General features: G+C 36.5%; 1 protein-coding gene and 1 long non-coding RNA gene across 2 annotated transcripts; one reads left to right on the plus strand and one right to left on the minus strand.

Moving 5' to 3' along the window:
- Positions 1-8,067: 8,067 nt before the first annotated feature.
- LOC113708363 (uncharacterized) lies at positions 8,068-9,636 on the plus strand. Its single transcript, XM_027230825.1, has 2 exons — positions 8,068-8,194; positions 8,747-9,636. Exons 1-2 carry the CDS (start codon positions 8,068-8,070, stop codon positions 9,634-9,636), a joined length of 1,017 nt encoding a protein of 338 aa, XP_027086626.1.
- Positions 9,637-13,398: 3,762 nt separating this feature from the next.
- Positions 13,399-17,428, minus strand: LOC113707756 (uncharacterized). Its single transcript, XR_011820908.1, has 4 exons — positions 17,290-17,428; positions 17,114-17,180; positions 16,678-16,721; positions 13,399-16,433 (listed from the first exon to the last, which is right to left on the minus strand). It is a non-coding gene; the product is annotated as an uncharacterized lncRNA (long non-coding RNA).
- Positions 17,429-18,186: the final 758 nt, after the last annotated feature.

An 18,186-nucleotide genomic window follows, 5' to 3' on the forward strand; every position in this document is an offset into this window, starting at 1 on the left:
CACAGGAAAACTGTTGGTAATATTAGAAAATGGATTGGTCAAAGTATTTTTCAACATTTTGCTAATGACACCAGAACTGATATATTATGGAAAAGACTGGAGAGTATGTATGAAAGAAAGACAGGTTTGAATAAGGCTAGTTGTCTGAAGCAGATTACTCGAATGAGATATAAGGATGAGGAAGATATGACTGAACACTTGAGTAATTTTCAAGAATTGATAAACCAGGCAACTACATTAAATTTGAATCTGGATGATGAAGTGCGGACTTTATTATTATTCAGTTCACTACCGGATAGTTGGGAAACCATGGTGGTCTCCATCAGTAATTCAGCTCCGAATGGTGTGTTGACCATGGCTATTGCAAAAGAGGCCGTGATGAATGAAGAGTTCAGGAGGAAGGAACAAGGAATTTTTTATGAGTCCCAGGCCCTGGTGACAGAAAAGAAAGAAAGAAGAGGGAGAAGCAAAAGTAGAGGAACCCAAAATAGGAATGACAAATCCAGAGACAGGTCTGAGTCGCGAAAAAATGTTGCATGCTATTATTGTAAAAAGAATGGACATTATATAAAGGAGTGCAGAATCTTAAAATGGGATCAAACTGAGAAAAAGGGTAAGGCAAAGGAAAAAAATGATGAGGACACTACAGCAGTTGTGGCAGCTCATGATGATATGTTTGTATTCTGTGATGATGGTCAGGTGAATATTATTCATTATGACAGTAATTGGGTAGTTGATTCAGGTGCATCCTACCATGTTACTCATCACAGGGATTTCTTCTCAACCTACACCGAAGGAGATTTCGGATGTGTTAGGATAAGAAATGGGGTCTCATGCAAAGTTGTTGGCATGGAGATATATATTTGGACACAAATATCGGGTGCCAACTGATATTGAGAAATGTTCGACATGTTCCTAATATTCGATTTAACCTTATTTCTACAGGAAAACTTGATAATGAGGGCTATTATAGCTCGCAAGGTGGAGGCAAATGGAAACTCAACAAAAGAAATCTCGTTGTTGCCAGAGGAAAGAAGCACAGTACCCTCTACGTGATGCAAGCCAAGTTGAGGAAGGAAGAAGTGAACACAGTTTGTGATTCCTCGATTGACCTTTGGCATAGGCGACTTGGACACATGGGTGAAAAGGGGATTCAGACACTTATTCGCAAACAACTCCTACCTAAAGTTAGAGGTAATGCATTTAAATCTTGTGTTGACTGCATTTATGGAAAACAACATAGAGTTGCATTCAAAAATTTTCCTCCATCTAGGAAATTGAATGCTTTAGAATTGGTGTATACTGATGTTTGTTATATGAAAGATAAGTCTCTTGGTGGTGCTGTTTATTTTGTAACTTTTATTGATGACTTTGCTAGAAAGGTTTGGTGTTTTGTTTTGAAATCTAAAGATCAGATTTTGGAGGTATTTAAGGATTTTCTTAGCAAAGTTGAAAGAGAAACTGGTAAACAGTTAAAGTATGTACGTGCTGATAATGGTGGTGAGTACAGAAGACCATTTGAAATTTATTGCAAGTCCCGTGGGATCAAATTGGAGAAAACTGTGCCAAAAACTCCTTAAGAGAATGGAGTAGCAGAGAAGATGAACAGATCCATTACTGAGTGAGTCAGATGTATGCTCTCTAATGCTAAACTACCAAAATCCTTTTGGGGTGAGGCAATGAGGACTACAGTCAATTTGATCAATCTTTCCCCATCAGTTCCTCTAGATGGTGATATCCCAGAGAGGGTTTGGACGGAAAAGATGTGTCTTTTAAACACTTGAGAGTTTTTGGTTGTCGGGTATTTGTTCATATTCCCAAAGATGAAAGGTCAAAATTTGATGTAAAATCAAAGCAGTGTATCTTCTTGGGTTATGGACATGAAGATTTTGGTTATAGATTGTATGATCCTATTGAGAAAAAGGTGATCAGGAGTAGAGATGTTGTCTTCTTTGAAGATCAAATCATTAAAGACATTGATAAAGGTAATAATTCAAAATCTTCAGATGACATTCCTGCTAGCTCAAATTCAGATCTAGATCCAATTCCAGTACCTGTTGATTTTAATCAAGGGGAGCTGAGACAGAGCAGAGAGAAGATGTTAATGATGATGATAATCCTACTGCTAATGAACTTGAGCATGAGGCACCACCTACTCCACCATCACCACCACAAGATGAGTTTAGGAAATTTACCAGAGAGAAGAGACCTTCTAGTAGATATAATCCTCATGAATATGTATTGTTGACAGATGGAGGAGAGCCAGCGTCCTACGGTGAGGCTCTAGAGCACGAGAACAAAGAAAATTGGTTGCGAGCCATGCAAGAGGAAATGATGTCCCTGCATGAGAACCACACTTATGAGCTAGTGAAACTGTCTAAGAGCAAGAGAGCTCTGAAGAACAAATAGATCTACAGGTTGAAGACTCAGGAGCACAGCTCACAACCAAAGTACAAAATAAGATTGGTTGTGAAGGGATTTAGTCAAAAGAAGGGTATAGATTTTGAAGAAATCTTTTCTCCTGTGGTAAAAATATCATCAATTCGAGTTGTTCATGGTATTGCAACTAGTTTGAATTTGGAGATCGAGCAACTTGATGTGAAGACAGCCTTCCTGCATGGCGACTTGGAAGAGGAGATCTACATGGAGCAACCGGAGGGGTTCAAAGAAAATGGCAAAGAAAATCTTGTATGCCGTCTCAAGAAGAGTTTGTATGGTTTGAAACAGGCACCGAGACAGTGGTATAAAAAATTTGACTCCTTCATGACAGATCATGAGTATCACAAGACTACATCTGATCACTGTGTTTATGTGAAAAATTTTTCAGATGGTGATTTTGTTATTCTCTTGCTATATGTTGATGATATGTTGATTATTGGTTGTGATACTGTGAAGATTGACAGGTTGAAAAAGGAGTTAAGTAAATCCTTTGCAATGAAAGATTTGGGTCCGGCTAGACAGACACTGGGGATGAAAATCTCACGTGACAGGCAAAATAGGAAGCTCTGGTTGTCTCAAGAAAAATACATTGAGAAAGTACTCAACAGGTTTAACATGAGCAAGGCTAAAGAAGTCTCAACTTCACTTGAGGTCATTTTAAATTGAACAGTAAGCAGTGCCCTACAAGTGAGAAAGATAAAGAAGACATGAAGAAGATTCCTTATGCTTCGGCCGTTGGTAGTTTGATGTATGCTATGGTTTGCACCAGACCAGATATTGCTCACGCAGTTGGAGTAGTCAGTCGGTATCTCTCTAATCTTGGTAAAGAGCATTGAAATGTTGTCAAATGGATTCTCAGATATCTCAAGGGAACTCATAGATTGTGTCTATGTTTCAGCAATGATAAAACTATGCTAGATGGATACACTGATGCAGATATGGCAGGTGATCTTGATAATTGGAAGTCCACATCTGGGTACTTGATGATTTTTGCAGGGGGAGCAGTGTCATGGCAAAGTAAGTTACAAAAATGTATCGCCCTTTCTAGTACAGAAGCAAAGTATATTGCAACTACTGAAGCATGCAAGGAGACTCTTTGGTTGCAGAAATTCCTTCAAGAGTTGGGAATGAAACAAGAGAAGTATAGTCTCTATTGTGACAGTCAGAGTGCTATTCATTTGTGTAAGAACTTTACATTTCACTCTCGATCCAAACACATTGATGTGAGATATCATTGGATTCGAGAAGTACTGGATTCCAAGCTGTTGACGCTTGAGAAGGTGCATACAGATGACAATGGTACTGATATGTTTACCAAGGCATTTCTTAAAGAGAAATTTTATTTTGTAGACAAGAAACGGGTTTGGTGGAGCCCCCCAAATGAGCTGGAGGGGGAGATTGTTGGGTGGGCTAGCCTATTTGTGGGCCAACCCACATAAATAACACTTGAGGGTTTCTCAAATAAAATAAAAGGCAGCAGCAGCCACAAGAAGCAATTCGATTCTTCGGTCCTTTGTGTGAGAGAAAAAGAAGTAGCCGCCATCTTTGAGAGAGACGAAGAGAGAGAAAGAGGGAGAGCTAAAGAGAGAGAAATAATTTCAAGGTCTCAGTTGGAAGGTGATTTGAAATCCGATTGAGACGAAATTTTATACACGGGATCCTTTCATCAAGCTCTACTCATCTACCGATTCAGATTTCGAATTTCCTCTTCATTTGGTAACACCTTTCCAAACCCACTTCTTTGACAGTTGTAGTTTTGGGGGGGTGATTTTATAGCAGATTTGCTTGATTGATATTGGTGTTATTATTGTCATCCGAATATTTCGGATAGACCTGTATATTTCTATTATTGTGATAGTGGAGTTTTTTGACTAGACTAGATCCTGTGGTTTTTCCCAATTTGGGTTTTCCATGTAAAAATCTTGGTGTCCTGTGCCTTTTAATTTTCCTACATTTTACTATCACTGTTGGTATTATTACTTGGTGATTTGACTTGTTCCTGTTTTTAACTGGTATTTCGGGAAAAAGAAATTTGTCTTGGGCTAATTCTGATATTTTGCGCCTGTACTGGTACCCTTTTCCCAACAAGAGGTGGATGTGCAACAACCTCTTCTCAGAGGCACTTTGGTGAAGTTTGAGGGAGTGAATACATGGGTGGAATTTAAATATGACCGATGTTCGGATTTTTGTTATAACTGTGGGATAGTTGGCCACGGTGACAAATCTTGCACTGGGGAATGGAAGGAAGGACAGTCCGGTAGGGAAGGTCAATAGGGAGCATGGATGAGAGCGGGAAATATCATGACCTCCCCTTTGAGAGCATACAAAGGGGCCGAGGCTGAGGTAAAACAAAGAGGTATGGTGGTAGCAGTGAGTAACAAAGACCCAGGAATTCATGTAGGACCTTCTAGGGAGAAGGGTGTTAAGGGTATAGTTGGGACGAGTAGTAATAGGGGTGAGAATGAGAGTAAGAATAGAGAGCAGAATAAGGAAGCTATAGAGAGGAAGTGGAGGGAAATTTTGAGAGAAAACAAGGAGCTGGATAAAAGTGTGGAACAAGGTGAAGGGGAGGGGGAAAAACAAGTGAAAAGAAAAGAGCCAGTGGAGAATGAAAAGATAGAAATCAGCAAGGTGATTGTGGAATTGGGGAATAGGAAGAGTAGAACGTCTGATCATGCTCCAGTGGATATGATGATGGAGACTATGCCAGGGTAGGAGATGTTGGATATTCTTGAAAATGGTGGCATAATAAGTCAAACAAATGAGAGTGGAATTAAAGGTAGCAGATCACCAGTAAACGAGAGCATACAAGGGAAGGGGAAATGGAGAAGAAGCTCACGAATTAAAAGAGCTCCATTACGAGACATTACTGGCAGAGAGTCAGTGTGCTTGTTTGGAGAGAAAAGGAAAGTGACGGTGGATAATCAAGAGTTGGATATTATGGAGGAAGATGTGGATGAAGGCACGAGGTTCAAGCTGGCAAAAATGGGTGAAGGTACTGGTAAACAAGAAGGGAAAATGGAGGCTAGCCCCGCAATGCCTCCACCAGAGCAATGAACGTGGCGGTGTGGAATTGTCGAGGTGCATGAGGCCCCTTGACAATTCCCCAATTGAAGGAGGTACTTCACCTCCACTCTCCTAATATTTTATTTTTGTGTGAAACAAAGAACCAAGAGGCTTTTATGAAACAAGTGCAAAAAAAAAAAAGTAAAGTTCGAGAATAGTTTTATAGCTAATCCTAAGAGTAGAGATGGGAGGTTAACTTTATTTTGGAAGGAGGGAATGGTATTACTGGATGTGCATGGCTCGAATTGGTATATTGTAGCGAAAGTAGTGGACAATGAAACAAATGATAGTTGGTGGTTTGTAGGGGTGTATGCAAGTACGGAGGGTAGAGTTAGGAAACATCAGTGGGAAATAACTGAGGAAAAAATTGAGAATGGGGTGAGAAATAGGCTGTGATGGGTGACTTTAATGACATTTGCTCTAATGGAGAGAAATGGGGTGGGAATGAAAGATCTGAGGGAAGTTTTAGGGACTTTAAGGGCTTCATTTCTGAGAACGAGCTAGTGGATATTGGGTTTGTGGGGGTTCCATGGACTTGATGCAATACATGGGAGGGGGAGAGGGAGGTAAAGGAGAGGTTGGATAGATGTTTAGGCAGTGTGGGATGGACGTAAGTCTATGAAAAGGTAACCTGTGAGCATATTGAAACCGAGGCCTCTAATAACTGCCTACTAATGGTGGACACAAAACCGCAACAAAGGAGTGGGAAGAGATGATTCTTCTTCGACCAAAGATGGGCGAAAGACAAAGCTACTGTGTCTGTGGTTCGCACAGCGTGGGGAAAAGAACAAAATGGATCCAGGATGTATAAAGTTACAAGAAAAATTAAGGAGTGTAGAGTAGCATTGATCAAGTGGAACAGAACAGCAAAAGGTAATGCAAAGCTGAAAATCCAGGAAATTAAGGAGCAATTGAAAGTCACAAGAGAAGTGGGTGAGTTGTGCAACAGATGAGTCATTACAACCTTGAAGATTCAGCTAAGCAAAGCTTACAAGGAAGAGGAGCTATATTGGAGTCAGAAGTCCAGAAGCAGATGGCTCAAGGAGAGGGACAAAAACACTGCTTTTTTTCCATCAAAGTGTCATGGCTAAAAGGAAACGAAACAGAATCAGTGTTGTCCAAAAATCTGATGGGGAATGGTGTAGGAGCGACAAGGAAATTGAGGAGGAAATGTGTAACCACTACAATGAACTTTTCACCTCCAACAATCCAACAGAGTTTGAGGATGTGCTACAAGGCATACCGTGCACTATTTCCAATCTCATGAATGCACAGTTGATTAAACCTGTGGACGAGGGGGAGATTAAACGGGCCATTTTTTCTATGTTCCCTAACAAAGCCCCAGGAGTTGATGGTATGTCCCCGTGTTTCTTTCAATCTTACTGGAGCATCATCAATGTTGACATTGTCCATGCCATTTCTACCTTCTTTCATACGGGCAATCTTCTTAAGACCATCAATAAGACCATCATTTCCTTAATTCCCAAGGTTGATAACCCTAAGATGCTTGCTAACTTCAGGCCTATTAGTCTTTGCAATGTTTTGTATAAAACCATTTCCAAGATTTTGGCTAATAGACTAAAGAAGGTCCTTAAGCATTGCATTAGTCCATCACAGTCTGCATTTGTTCCTGGCTGGCAAATTTTAGACAATATTATCATTGCTCATGAAATTTTACATTTCCTTAAAAGTAAGAGAGCTGGTAAGGTAGGTTTCATGACCCTTAAACTTGATATGTCTAAAGCCTATAAAAGAGTGGAATGGAAGTTTCTTGGTAGAATCATGATGCAAATGGGTTTCTGTCCCACTTTTGTTCGTTGGATCATGACCTGCATTTCCACGGTTTCTTACTCTTTTAATTTAAATGGGCAAAAAGTGGGTAGTGTGAAACCTTCCAGAGAGATTAGACAAGGAGATCCCTTATCTCCTTACTTATTTATTATCTGTACTGAATGGCTTTCAAACCTGATCAAGAAAGCTGTGGATAACAAGCATTTAACTGGAATCAAAATTTGCAAGGACAGTCCTATGGTATCTCATTTATTTTTTGTAGATGACTCCCTACTGTGTTGTAAAGCAAGTAACAAAGAAGCTCAAAAGCTCAAGGAGGTACTCAAGATTTATGGACAAGCATCTGGACAGGTAGTAAATTTTGATAAATCTGCTATGTTTTTCAGTAGGAATTCTCCCAAGAGAGTTAGAGGGGAAATTAGTAAGGTGCTGGACAATATGAAGGAGGCACATAGTGGCAAATACCTAGGACTTCCGATGACGATTGGGAGAGATAAAAACCAGGTTTTTGGATTTCTGATGAACAACATTAACAGTAAACTCCAAGGTTGGAAACAAAAATTGCTTAGTCAAGGGGGTAAGGAAGTTTTGATCAAAGCAGCCATCATGGCCATGCCAACGTATATCATGTCCTGCTTTAAATTACCCAAGGGTTTATTTAAGACTGTTAGTGCTAAGATTGTGAGGTACCGGTGGGGTGGTGGGGAATAGGAAAAAAAGGTGCATTGGGTTAGATGGAGTAAGCTTTCTGAGGTGAAAGGGAAAAGTGGTATGGGTTTTAGAGACCTGGAAGCCTCCAATTTGGCTATGCTTGCGAAACAAATTTGGAGAATTGTAATCAACCCAAATTTGTTAGTAAGCAAAGTCTTGAAGGCCAGGCATATGAAGGAGGAGATTGGTTAGGACAGCAACCCCCTAACAATGCTTCATGGTGCTAGAAAAGTATGCGCAAGGAAGGGGGATTTGCTTCAAAGGGTGGGAAATGGGAGCTCAGTGAGGATTTGGCATGATAGATGGATACTTGGGTTGGTGGATGGAAGAGTTCACACAGCTAAACCAGTAGGATGTCAACTTGAGTTTGTTAATGAGCTTATAGAGGGAGGGAAGTGAAACATTGATCTTTTGCAGCATTGGTTTCATGTAGATGTTGTGAACCATATTACTAATATTCCACTTAGTTTGTATGACAGGAAAGATAGATTATTCTGGAACTTCAGCAAGTCTGGAATCTACACTGTGAAGACCGGATATGTGATTGCTAAGGAGGAAAAGGAAAAAACGAATCAAAGGCTAGCACCTGATCCGGAAACTAGTTGGGAGATAAGAAAGCATACAGTTTGGAAAACTTTGTGGAGCCTAAACATTAAGCTGAAATTGAAACATTTTTTATGGAGATGACTACAAAACGGATTGGCTACTAATGAAGCTCTCTACAAAAGATTTGGAATAGGGAACAAGATTTGTCACTGCTGTGGGGAGGACACGGAAACCATTGAACATATCTTCTTCAACTGCCCAACAGCGCAAGTAATATGGAAGATTGCACCTGTACGGTGGGAAGGGCTGGCTAAACTTCAAGGCAACCTGTGGAGACAGTGGGAAGCTATGTTGCAAGCAGCAAAAGAGACTCAAGATGTGGGCAGAATCCAGCTTACAGCAAACATCTTATGGCAAATCTGGAAAGCAAGGAACAAGTTTACTTTCCAGTGTGAGTTAGCTGATGCAAAGGTGATTGCAGACAAGGCACTACAAGAATGGATTGAGTATGAGGTAGCAAAGGAGTCAGACACAGGGACAAATTTTGCACCAGAAAAGGCAACACCAGTCCAGCAGCATTGGGAACCTCCTAAGGAAGGAACAATAAGGATCAATACGGACGCTACTATCTCGACTAAAATGGTTAGATCAGGTCATGGGATCATTGCAAGGAACTGGCACGGAGAATTAGTGAGAGCGAAAGGAATCACTGCGAGGAGGAAAGGAATTGCAGCCACTGAAGAAGCTCTAGCAACCAGAGGGGCGCTCGAAATGGCTCAGTTTGCAGGATGGACAAATATAGAAGTCCAATCTGACTACAAGCATGTAGTGAGCCTCATCAACACGGACAATGTCCAGGACTGTAGTCTTCAAACAATCTTGGAAGACATTGACGTTCAGAAGAAAAATTTTGAAAGCTGCGCTTTCACTTTTGTACCTAGAACGGTGAATCAATGTAGCCATGAATTAGCTCAGTTTGCAGCAAAGGCAACTAGAAGCTTTGAATGGGAAGGTTCTTTCCCAACTTGGCTTTCAAGGCTAGTTAGAAAGGATATGGGGGTAGTTACCCCTTGTTGTAATTAACTCTTGTAATTTCAAGTGTTGATATATATATATCTATATATATATATGAGATTATCATTTGTCAAAAAAAAAGTACATGTTTAACCTACCTTTAGGGTAGTGATGTAAATCAAATTGCGCTGGATGATTTCTAGTAATCCGTTAAAGAAATTTGTTTTTTATCAAAAAAAATTGGTTTAAATTAGAAATTTAAGAGACTTAAATTGTTGGGTGGTTTTATAAATTTGAGGGAATAAGTTAGGCCCTATTTGATAGCCCAATTCAACACTTAAACTTAATGTATTCAAATCTTAACATGCTGAGATACATTTGATAACAAAAAATTGCACATCTGAATTAATTAAGTAGAATTGAATTTTTTAGGCAAAACTTACTCCAAAAAATAAGTGATAAACTATTCATTTATCATTTAATGTGATATACACTCAAACGTATCAAGATGAGTATTTACCAATTCATTAATTTAATGGATTCAGACTTTAGATTTTAGTTTTCAGATTTTAGTTTTCAGACTTTAGTTTTATTAAGTACACCATTAGTCTTCACTTGAATGCAATTAATTTAAAAACTAATTATCCGAACAGATTATATTTCCTCATTTTTTAATTGTATGGTTTTAAGAATCACAAAACAACATTCGAACCACTTAGTTATCTTCTTTTCGTGTTTATGAGGTTGAATATAGCATAACCACATTCCATCATCTTGTATGTACAATTTTTCAAATTTATATTTTACAAATTATTTTATCATATAAATATTTTTTCTTTATATTGGTTCAAGAGAGGCTTAAACTTTAAAAGGGAAGGAGTGCTTGAGTTCGAACCACTTAGTTATCTTCTTTTCGTGTTCATGTGTTGAATATAGCATAACCATTTTCCATCATCTTGTATGTACAATTTTTCAAATTTATATTTTACAAATCATTTTATCATGTAAATATTTTTTCTTTATATTGGTTCAAGAGAGGCTTTAAACTTTAAAAGGGAAAATGGGAGTTGAGAGTCTAATTGGGGACTTTACGTTCTAATGTTGAGAGATAGGCACAAGTCGGGTATCTGCCCCATCCATATCCAATTTTTTAATTCCTTTAAAAAATATAAATTCCAAAGGTCAAATGAAAATTTAAATGTATTAGAGTATAAAAACTATCATGTAAGTGATTTGTTGCACTTACATATGAGTTTTTAGTCATAAAAAAGGAGTTTTTGGTGAAAATGAATCTTTTTTTGTTGCAATATAAAGTAACTTCCAAACTTTTTTCTTATTTTGTTCAAACAAATAAGATTCAATATTTTCATCTACAACCTTTTTTATCCACAAATTATATGACAACATAATAAAGAACTGAACGCCATATGTAAAGAAAGCCTATTTTGAAAGAGGACATAGATATAAAAATAAGAAACAAGAGAAAAAACAATTATAAATTAGTAGATTTAATATATAAAAAATTCTAAAAAATAAAAAATAATGCAGATAGGATCGAATATCCACGGATCTCAAAAAATGATATCCGAATCCAATCTGCATAACTTCTTGATTCGAATATTATCCGACAGACCGGATATCTACTAATTTGGACCGAATCCAGATTGAATTATTGGTTTTCCGAATCATTGGGTCAAGATGCACACCTCTAGTACCCACTTAGACAAGGTTGGGTCATCGATTACTCATCCTACTCCTCTTACCATTTAATTTTTTTAAAAGAATAATTTATATTAATTCCATTTTCTATTTCACATGTTCATTTAAAAATCAACACTTATTTTATAAAAAACGTTTTATGCCCACAAAAGAATTGAAAAAATAAATAAATAAATTTATGCATCCAAGAGTAATAAAATTACTCCAAAATTGATTATCCAATTACCAATACAGCTCAAAACAATATGAATTGTTACTCAATTACAATGTTCTCAACAAATGCTTATAAGCCAAGTATGATGTTTTGATATTTGCCCTAATTAATTGAATAAGATAAACAATGATGCCAAAAAACAAAAAAGTTGTGGCAAGCATTACCTTCTTTTTTTTTTATATCCTAGATTAATTAAACTTTCTCTGAAAAAAATAAGGTCATAATTTTTACAAGTGAAACTTATAAGGTGTACAAATTATAGGCTCTTATAACTCAGTTGTAATTTGATCAATGAAATTATTTAATTATGTTTAAAATTGGTATTTGTGTTGTGTATATGCACACGTGTGTCTATATATATATATATATATATATATATATATATGCACATGTATTTGCCAGTTGTTAGACCTTCACTCTAACCTGCTTGCACATGTAAGTGGTTACTCAATCCTCCTCAGACTCAATCAAGAAATGCGGGTCTGGTACCCTAAATTTTTGAGTAGATCGGTACTGATTTTGTGGATCGGTGGGTCAATGGGTATTTTCATCCATCCAACTAATATCCCCACTAGCTTGAGTTGCATTTTGAGAATAACTAGGAGGATAACACCGCGCATCGCGCGGTGTAATTTTCACTGTTGCCAAAAAATGCCCAGTGATTCAAATTCTTATATTAAGTGTGAAAAGTTACACAAATGTGCACCAAAAGCTTTGCCATTCTGTTTTTGTAGTCTTATTAAGTAGTGAATATGAATATTTGTTAAGAAAATGCAAAACAATATCATGATTAGACTACTAAGATCACTAAGATGCTCCTTGCTTCTGCATAGAATGAAAATAGAATTAAAAAAATAAATACACGTAATCAAGGAGAAGCTAATAATTTAATTCATAAACTTTAATTTGATTGAGCTAGATCATCACACACAAGTGTTGAAACATTAAAAGAAATCATCATCAAACCAGGAGAAAATGGAATTTTTATAGCCACTAATTGTTACGGTGCATAATGAACAACTTACTAAGAGTATTAGAAAGGAAGAAAAAAACAAAGATATTGAGCTAAGAACTCCATACGCTTTCAAGGCACCAATATCCAAGCTCTTAATCAATCAAAATTGAAAGAAAAAATTAACTGGCTCCTCTTCATATACATGTTATATATATATATATATATATATATCATTAAGTTTGAAGATGACAATTTTTTTAGAATTGCAGGCAAAATATTGGCATCCATTGACTATAATCCGATTCAACTTTTTGTTAAGAAACAATTTAGAATCAAAATACTTACTCTAATAGCCGGAAAAGCCATACCGCAATCATGATGAGATCTAATATCAAGCAAAACAAATAAAGCCAACTCCGCCTACAAAGTTTCTTAACAATCTTAGTAAAGGTGTTCCTTTTGTTTAATAGATTGTTTCAAGAAAGATTGACAAAAAAAATTGGGTAAAATAGTTAGAGATTAATTCGTATACAAGAGTTTTCAATTGGGGAATGCAAGAGTTTTCAAATTCAGCAAGAGTTTTCAATTATGCCAAGTAAATTTTCAAATTTGTTCAACTATGTCCACTTATGTACTACAATTCAATGAAAGAAACAATAATCCAAAAAATCACATAATAAGTATAAATAGCCGAGATTGGCTTTATATATGTTTGTCAAACTCAACATTCATGGAGAAGTAACTTGTGCAATAGTATATTATATCAATCCAAATAAAGTACTGTAGCAGCTACACTTGGCGGTGGGGGGAACAAAGTTTGTAGCCTCGATTAGTTGGTATTTGGTAGTACTTTCTGGACTATACTCATCCATCGAAACTTTAAAGACCGGATGTCTCCTATAACGGTAAGTTTTGGTCAAGTGACATTAGAGAAGGAAAAAAATGCTCTGGAACATTTTCCTGTTTTTTGGGTACAAATAGATTAAATAAAACACCAAGTACAAGCCAAACAAGTATTCCAAGGAAAAAAATTTCCCCTCAAATCTTCATCTAAAGCAAAAGGTAGTTCTGAGGATAGGAATCCAAAATTACAAAATGCCATTCCATCTTGCCTTCCAATCTAGCTAACCCATCTACACATCTATTCACTTCCTATTGCAACCGCAATAGGACTCTGCAATCAACAATTATATTGCAAACAATGATTATTATGATTACTGAGAGTACTTGATTTCATTAGAGATATGATGTCAAGGCAGTCAACTTCAATGTCTAGGAATTGAATATTTAACTCCAAAGCAAGCATAATTCCGTCTCTAAAACCCCATAGTTCAGCCAAAATATTGATAGCAATTCCCAAGTTTGCATGCACTGTTTCTACTATAGCCTTCCATCCAACAACCAGAGGAGTCTCTACTGAGTTCTTTTGCTCCTGCCAATCCTGGATTTCTTAAGGCTGTAGCATTTCGAAGAAGAAGTTTAGTTTTGTGCATGTTTCTAGCCTACGAATAAAGGATTCCAACAAAAACAACAAAAGATACATAGTGTCGATAATTATGGCAACCAAAACCCAAAAGGAAGAAAGAAAAAATAAATAAATAAGCACAGTCCATATTGATAAAATCGTATTGGATGTGTGAATCAAGAGCTGAACCTAGCAGGACAACCTATATTAGCCTGCATTTGTGGGTTAAATATAGTGCAAAAATATCATCCATTACCTAACACGAAACAAAAATGAATAGTTTCAAATATGGGCGCTTACACTTTCTGATTTGCTGTCCAAATCAAATTATTGCTCATAAATAACCCAAAAAAAAAATAAAAGACCAATCATGTTTGCCTATAAAATTTATCTAACAATGACGAAATCAGAAATGTTTCATATCTCAAGCTAACCTATTTTTGTTTTTAATCCAAGCAGTGCAGAAGAATTGAAGTTATTGGTAATTGGAAAGGCTATAAACAAATCATACATTAGAAGTAATTTCCAAGGATTCATGGCAAAGTTCATTACTTGGATCTTGCCCAATGAGAATCAAGAGCACCATAATAATTCTTGCAAACTGTAACAACACAATTGAAATGCAGTAGCTACAAAACAAAAGATACCTGGATAGAAGATGCGGCAAATATGGCATATATGCCTCAGCCTAAAAACAAAAGTGGAAGAAATAATAATTGTATTCTAAGATTCTGCAAAGAATCTCTCAAAGTAGAGGGGTCTTCTTCTACTGGAACATCTGGATGCCATATTTGGCATGGATTATGCAATTTACAAGAGAATTTAGCAAATCTACTTCAAAAGTAACATTTCCTTCCATTAAATTCTTTCTCGTAGAAAAACTTAAAGGTAGATTGAAAATCTGTTTAACATTCACTCATTGAATCTTTCAATTGGCAATTTGAACTTTAATTGTTGTCCGTTAACCTGTTTAGGCTTCTTTCTCAATTGAATCCAATTTCACAAAGTACAACAAACTTGCTATAAGAATCTGACTTTCCAAACTTAATCATACTAAAATGTTACAGGGAACATCATGTTCAGCAAATACAGATTTAAAACACCCAAAACTGAATTACCTAGTAATTATTTCCATGTTAGTCCAAGTTATTAAAAATTATGGTGATGTCAAATAATATGTTTAAAGTAATAGTAGTCTATCAAACCAATGACATAGGGATCAACGGAATAAGAATTGATAACATGGCAGCTGAAAGCTTGCCATGGATGCAATTATAAATGAGATTTTCATGTTAAAATTTTTAAAAGTGGTAAGAGGCAATTTAGGGTCATGAATTAAAAGCATAGAGCATTGAAAGCACAGCACTTTCCAAACAAAATACAGTTATCATTTTTTTATGATTCAAGGCAAGAGAATATAGAGGATGAAGTCTAGTTAAGCAAGCAACACATTAGCAAACCTCTTGGATGGAAACAGATTGTAACAAAAAATCTTAACTCCAAAAATAAAGTAATAACCAATTCATTGAGTACTAAATTTGCTGGTCACTTGCATACCTCCATTGCTTAACTAATTACCAGTGGGTGAGAAAGTCCGGACCCTTCATTTGAGATCAAACTCTTTTTTCAGTACACTTTTGCTGAGGCATATATGAACCACTAAACTAATTTTGTTCATGCATTCTAATTGCATATGCATTTTTTCGTGGTGAAATCCTACTTTTGTCCCTGTTTAGTAAAAACTCAATAAAAAAAAGTGCAATTTTTAAGCATTTGGAAAATAAGAGCATATGTGTCGTATTTAAAGATTCTTCAATTAATTCAATTTGACAACCCCAACAATATTTAAAATAAAATGAAAATGTTAATTTCTAAAGTTTTCCAAGTACATGAGTTTCAATTGAACTTCAAAACACACAGCAAGTACAAGAAATAAGAAGACCACGTTTTCTTTTCTTCTATTTCACATATTCAAAAATGGAGATTTATACAAATGCTACCTATTTGTTTTGGTATTTTGCAAATATACGATCCAGTATGCTGTGCTACTTGAAGTGAATGATTAGGAAATAAGCCGAGGGGAAATTTCGAAAAAATCATAAAAAACTTTTCAGCAAGGAAAACAGATATTAAGACATTAAAATCCATTATATTTGCATGAGTTCTTTTAGCCTTGAAGATAAAAACATGAAATCAAACCAAAAGGTAATAACCTTTTTTGCCACGTTTACTGAGTTCTTTGACATTGAAGATGAAAACCTGAAATCAAATATAAAGGTAGGAACTACTTTTTGCTACTTATATATAGAGAAAAAAATTTAGAAACCATAACTGCAAATTTAAAAAGTGGACAAAACAAATCCTCCAAATATAAACAGCAACAACACTTATAACAATAATAAAAAACTTAAAATAGAGCTCAGGAAAAAAAATAAAAGTAAGCAGGGATGCAAAAATTCGAAAACTCACCATAAGGAACGAGAATGCGGGAGAGAAGAAGCACTAAAAATTTTCTAAAAAGAAAAAAGCACATATCAATAACAAGTGAGAAAAAAACAGCTAGTAGAATAGCCATATAGATGTTCGCACAAGAAGAGAATAATCACGCAACAATAAAGATAATAGTGTATAGGAAAAAAATCAATAATAAAAAATGTATTTGTCAGATCTTAAAGATGGAAGGAGAAAATAGCCGACTCTCCAAGATAGAAACAAATGGTCACGAATTAATCTGTAGGAAAAAAAGCTCGCCTCTACCTTTTTCTCATAAAATATGAGACGAACAACTGTTGCCTTCCAATCTGCCCAAAAAAAAAGAAAGAAAAAAAATGATTGAGTAGCCTAAAGTAATCATAATTTTTTCTCTCTTGTATTAAAAAAGATAACTCCATGAAACGAAGCAGGAAACATCGAACAGTAGAAAGTTGTGAAAAAAAGAATGCAAGATTTGAATCCCAAAACTGGAGCAAAATCTATCGAATTTCTAATATCTGGGCATCCCTAATTTTGATGCAGACCATCCATATTAAAATTGGGGGTGTAAAGAAGATATCTTTGGGACGAATATTACAGCAGATGGGTTCGAGGAATCATGCACGGAAAAAATGAAAAGGGGAAAAAAGATTTTTAATATGGCTAAATAATCTGAAGAAAAAATTATGACTAAGTAGCCTAAAGTAAAATAAATGTTTACCTCCCATTCATTGTTACACCTTGATCAACGGAGAGTAATGGAGCTGGAGAGCCACGGAGAGACAGATCTGGACAATAGCGAATCAAGGAAAGAAAAGACGTAAAAATGAGAGAGAAGAAAAGGAGAAAGAAACCGAGAAGAAGGATTAGATAGGGAGGCCCATTCATTGTTATCACCTTGATCAATGGAGAGTAATGGAGCTGGAGAGCCACAAAGAGGAAGATCTGGACAACAGCGAATCAAGGAAAGAAAAGAAGTGAAAATGAGAGAAGAAAGAAAAAAGAAACCGAGGAGGAGGAGGAGGATTAGATAGGGAGGCGCAGAAGAGACTCTCGGCAGCAGCTTCAGAAACCCTATCTATTGAATGATTAGGTGAAATCTCGATTTTGTCCTCAATTCAATTCCTCAGCTCAATCAACGGAGGACTACCATCAATCGGCCAATCACAGCGTGCCACGTCAGCAATTGGGTTCAATTGGAGGGATTGGCATTCACACATTTACTATATATGTTAATAATGGAAGTGTTTGGATAGGCCATTATTTGGGTTATTTCAAATAATGGTACATAAAAGTGTTTGGATACCACTTCAAATAATGCAAATAATTGAGGTTCTGGAGCATGACTTCTGCTCACACGTGGAATAGTCCTCTTTTCAACGCAAATTCTGAAGCATGCATCCACGTGGAAATTCCAAGGGACCCCTGGCTGGCCCACGCACGTTCTCTTCAGTATGCAAAACACACGAATTCTGAGAACACTGTGCATTTTTTACCGTTGGTGCTATTGAAGGAGAAGAGTAAAGGTAAAGCTGCGATTAAAGCTTCCAAACCTGCACAGAATTTATTCTCTTAGCTTTGCTCCTCCATTTCATAGCTCACTGTCTTCTCCCTTCCAATAGTTATCAGATAGGCCTGCCTTTATCTCCTCCCACGGCCAGATAGCTCGCAAATTCATCAGTTGGATTCGATTCGCAAGCTGACAATCTAGCTGGAAGTGGGCAAGTAACTTTCTGAATCACGGGTTTGAAAGCTCACTAACACCATACAGTACCTCTGTGTAAACGCACTTTT

The sequence above is a fragment of the Coffea arabica genome, chromosome 9c (assembly GCF_036785885.1).
Source record: "Coffea arabica cultivar ET-39 chromosome 9c, Coffea Arabica ET-39 HiFi, whole genome shotgun sequence".
Classification (NCBI taxonomy): Eukaryota; Viridiplantae; Streptophyta; class Magnoliopsida; order Gentianales; family Rubiaceae; genus Coffea; species Coffea arabica.

Coding starts and splice junctions, on each gene's coding strand:
- LOC113708363 (XM_027230825.1), top strand. CDS start 8,068: ATGGGTTTTAGAGACCTGGAAGCCTCCAATTTGGCTATGCTTGCGAAA. Junction 8,195..8,746: donor GCATATGAAGGAGGAGATTG/GTTAGGACAGCA, acceptor GATTTGGAATAG/GGAACAAGATTTGTCACTGC.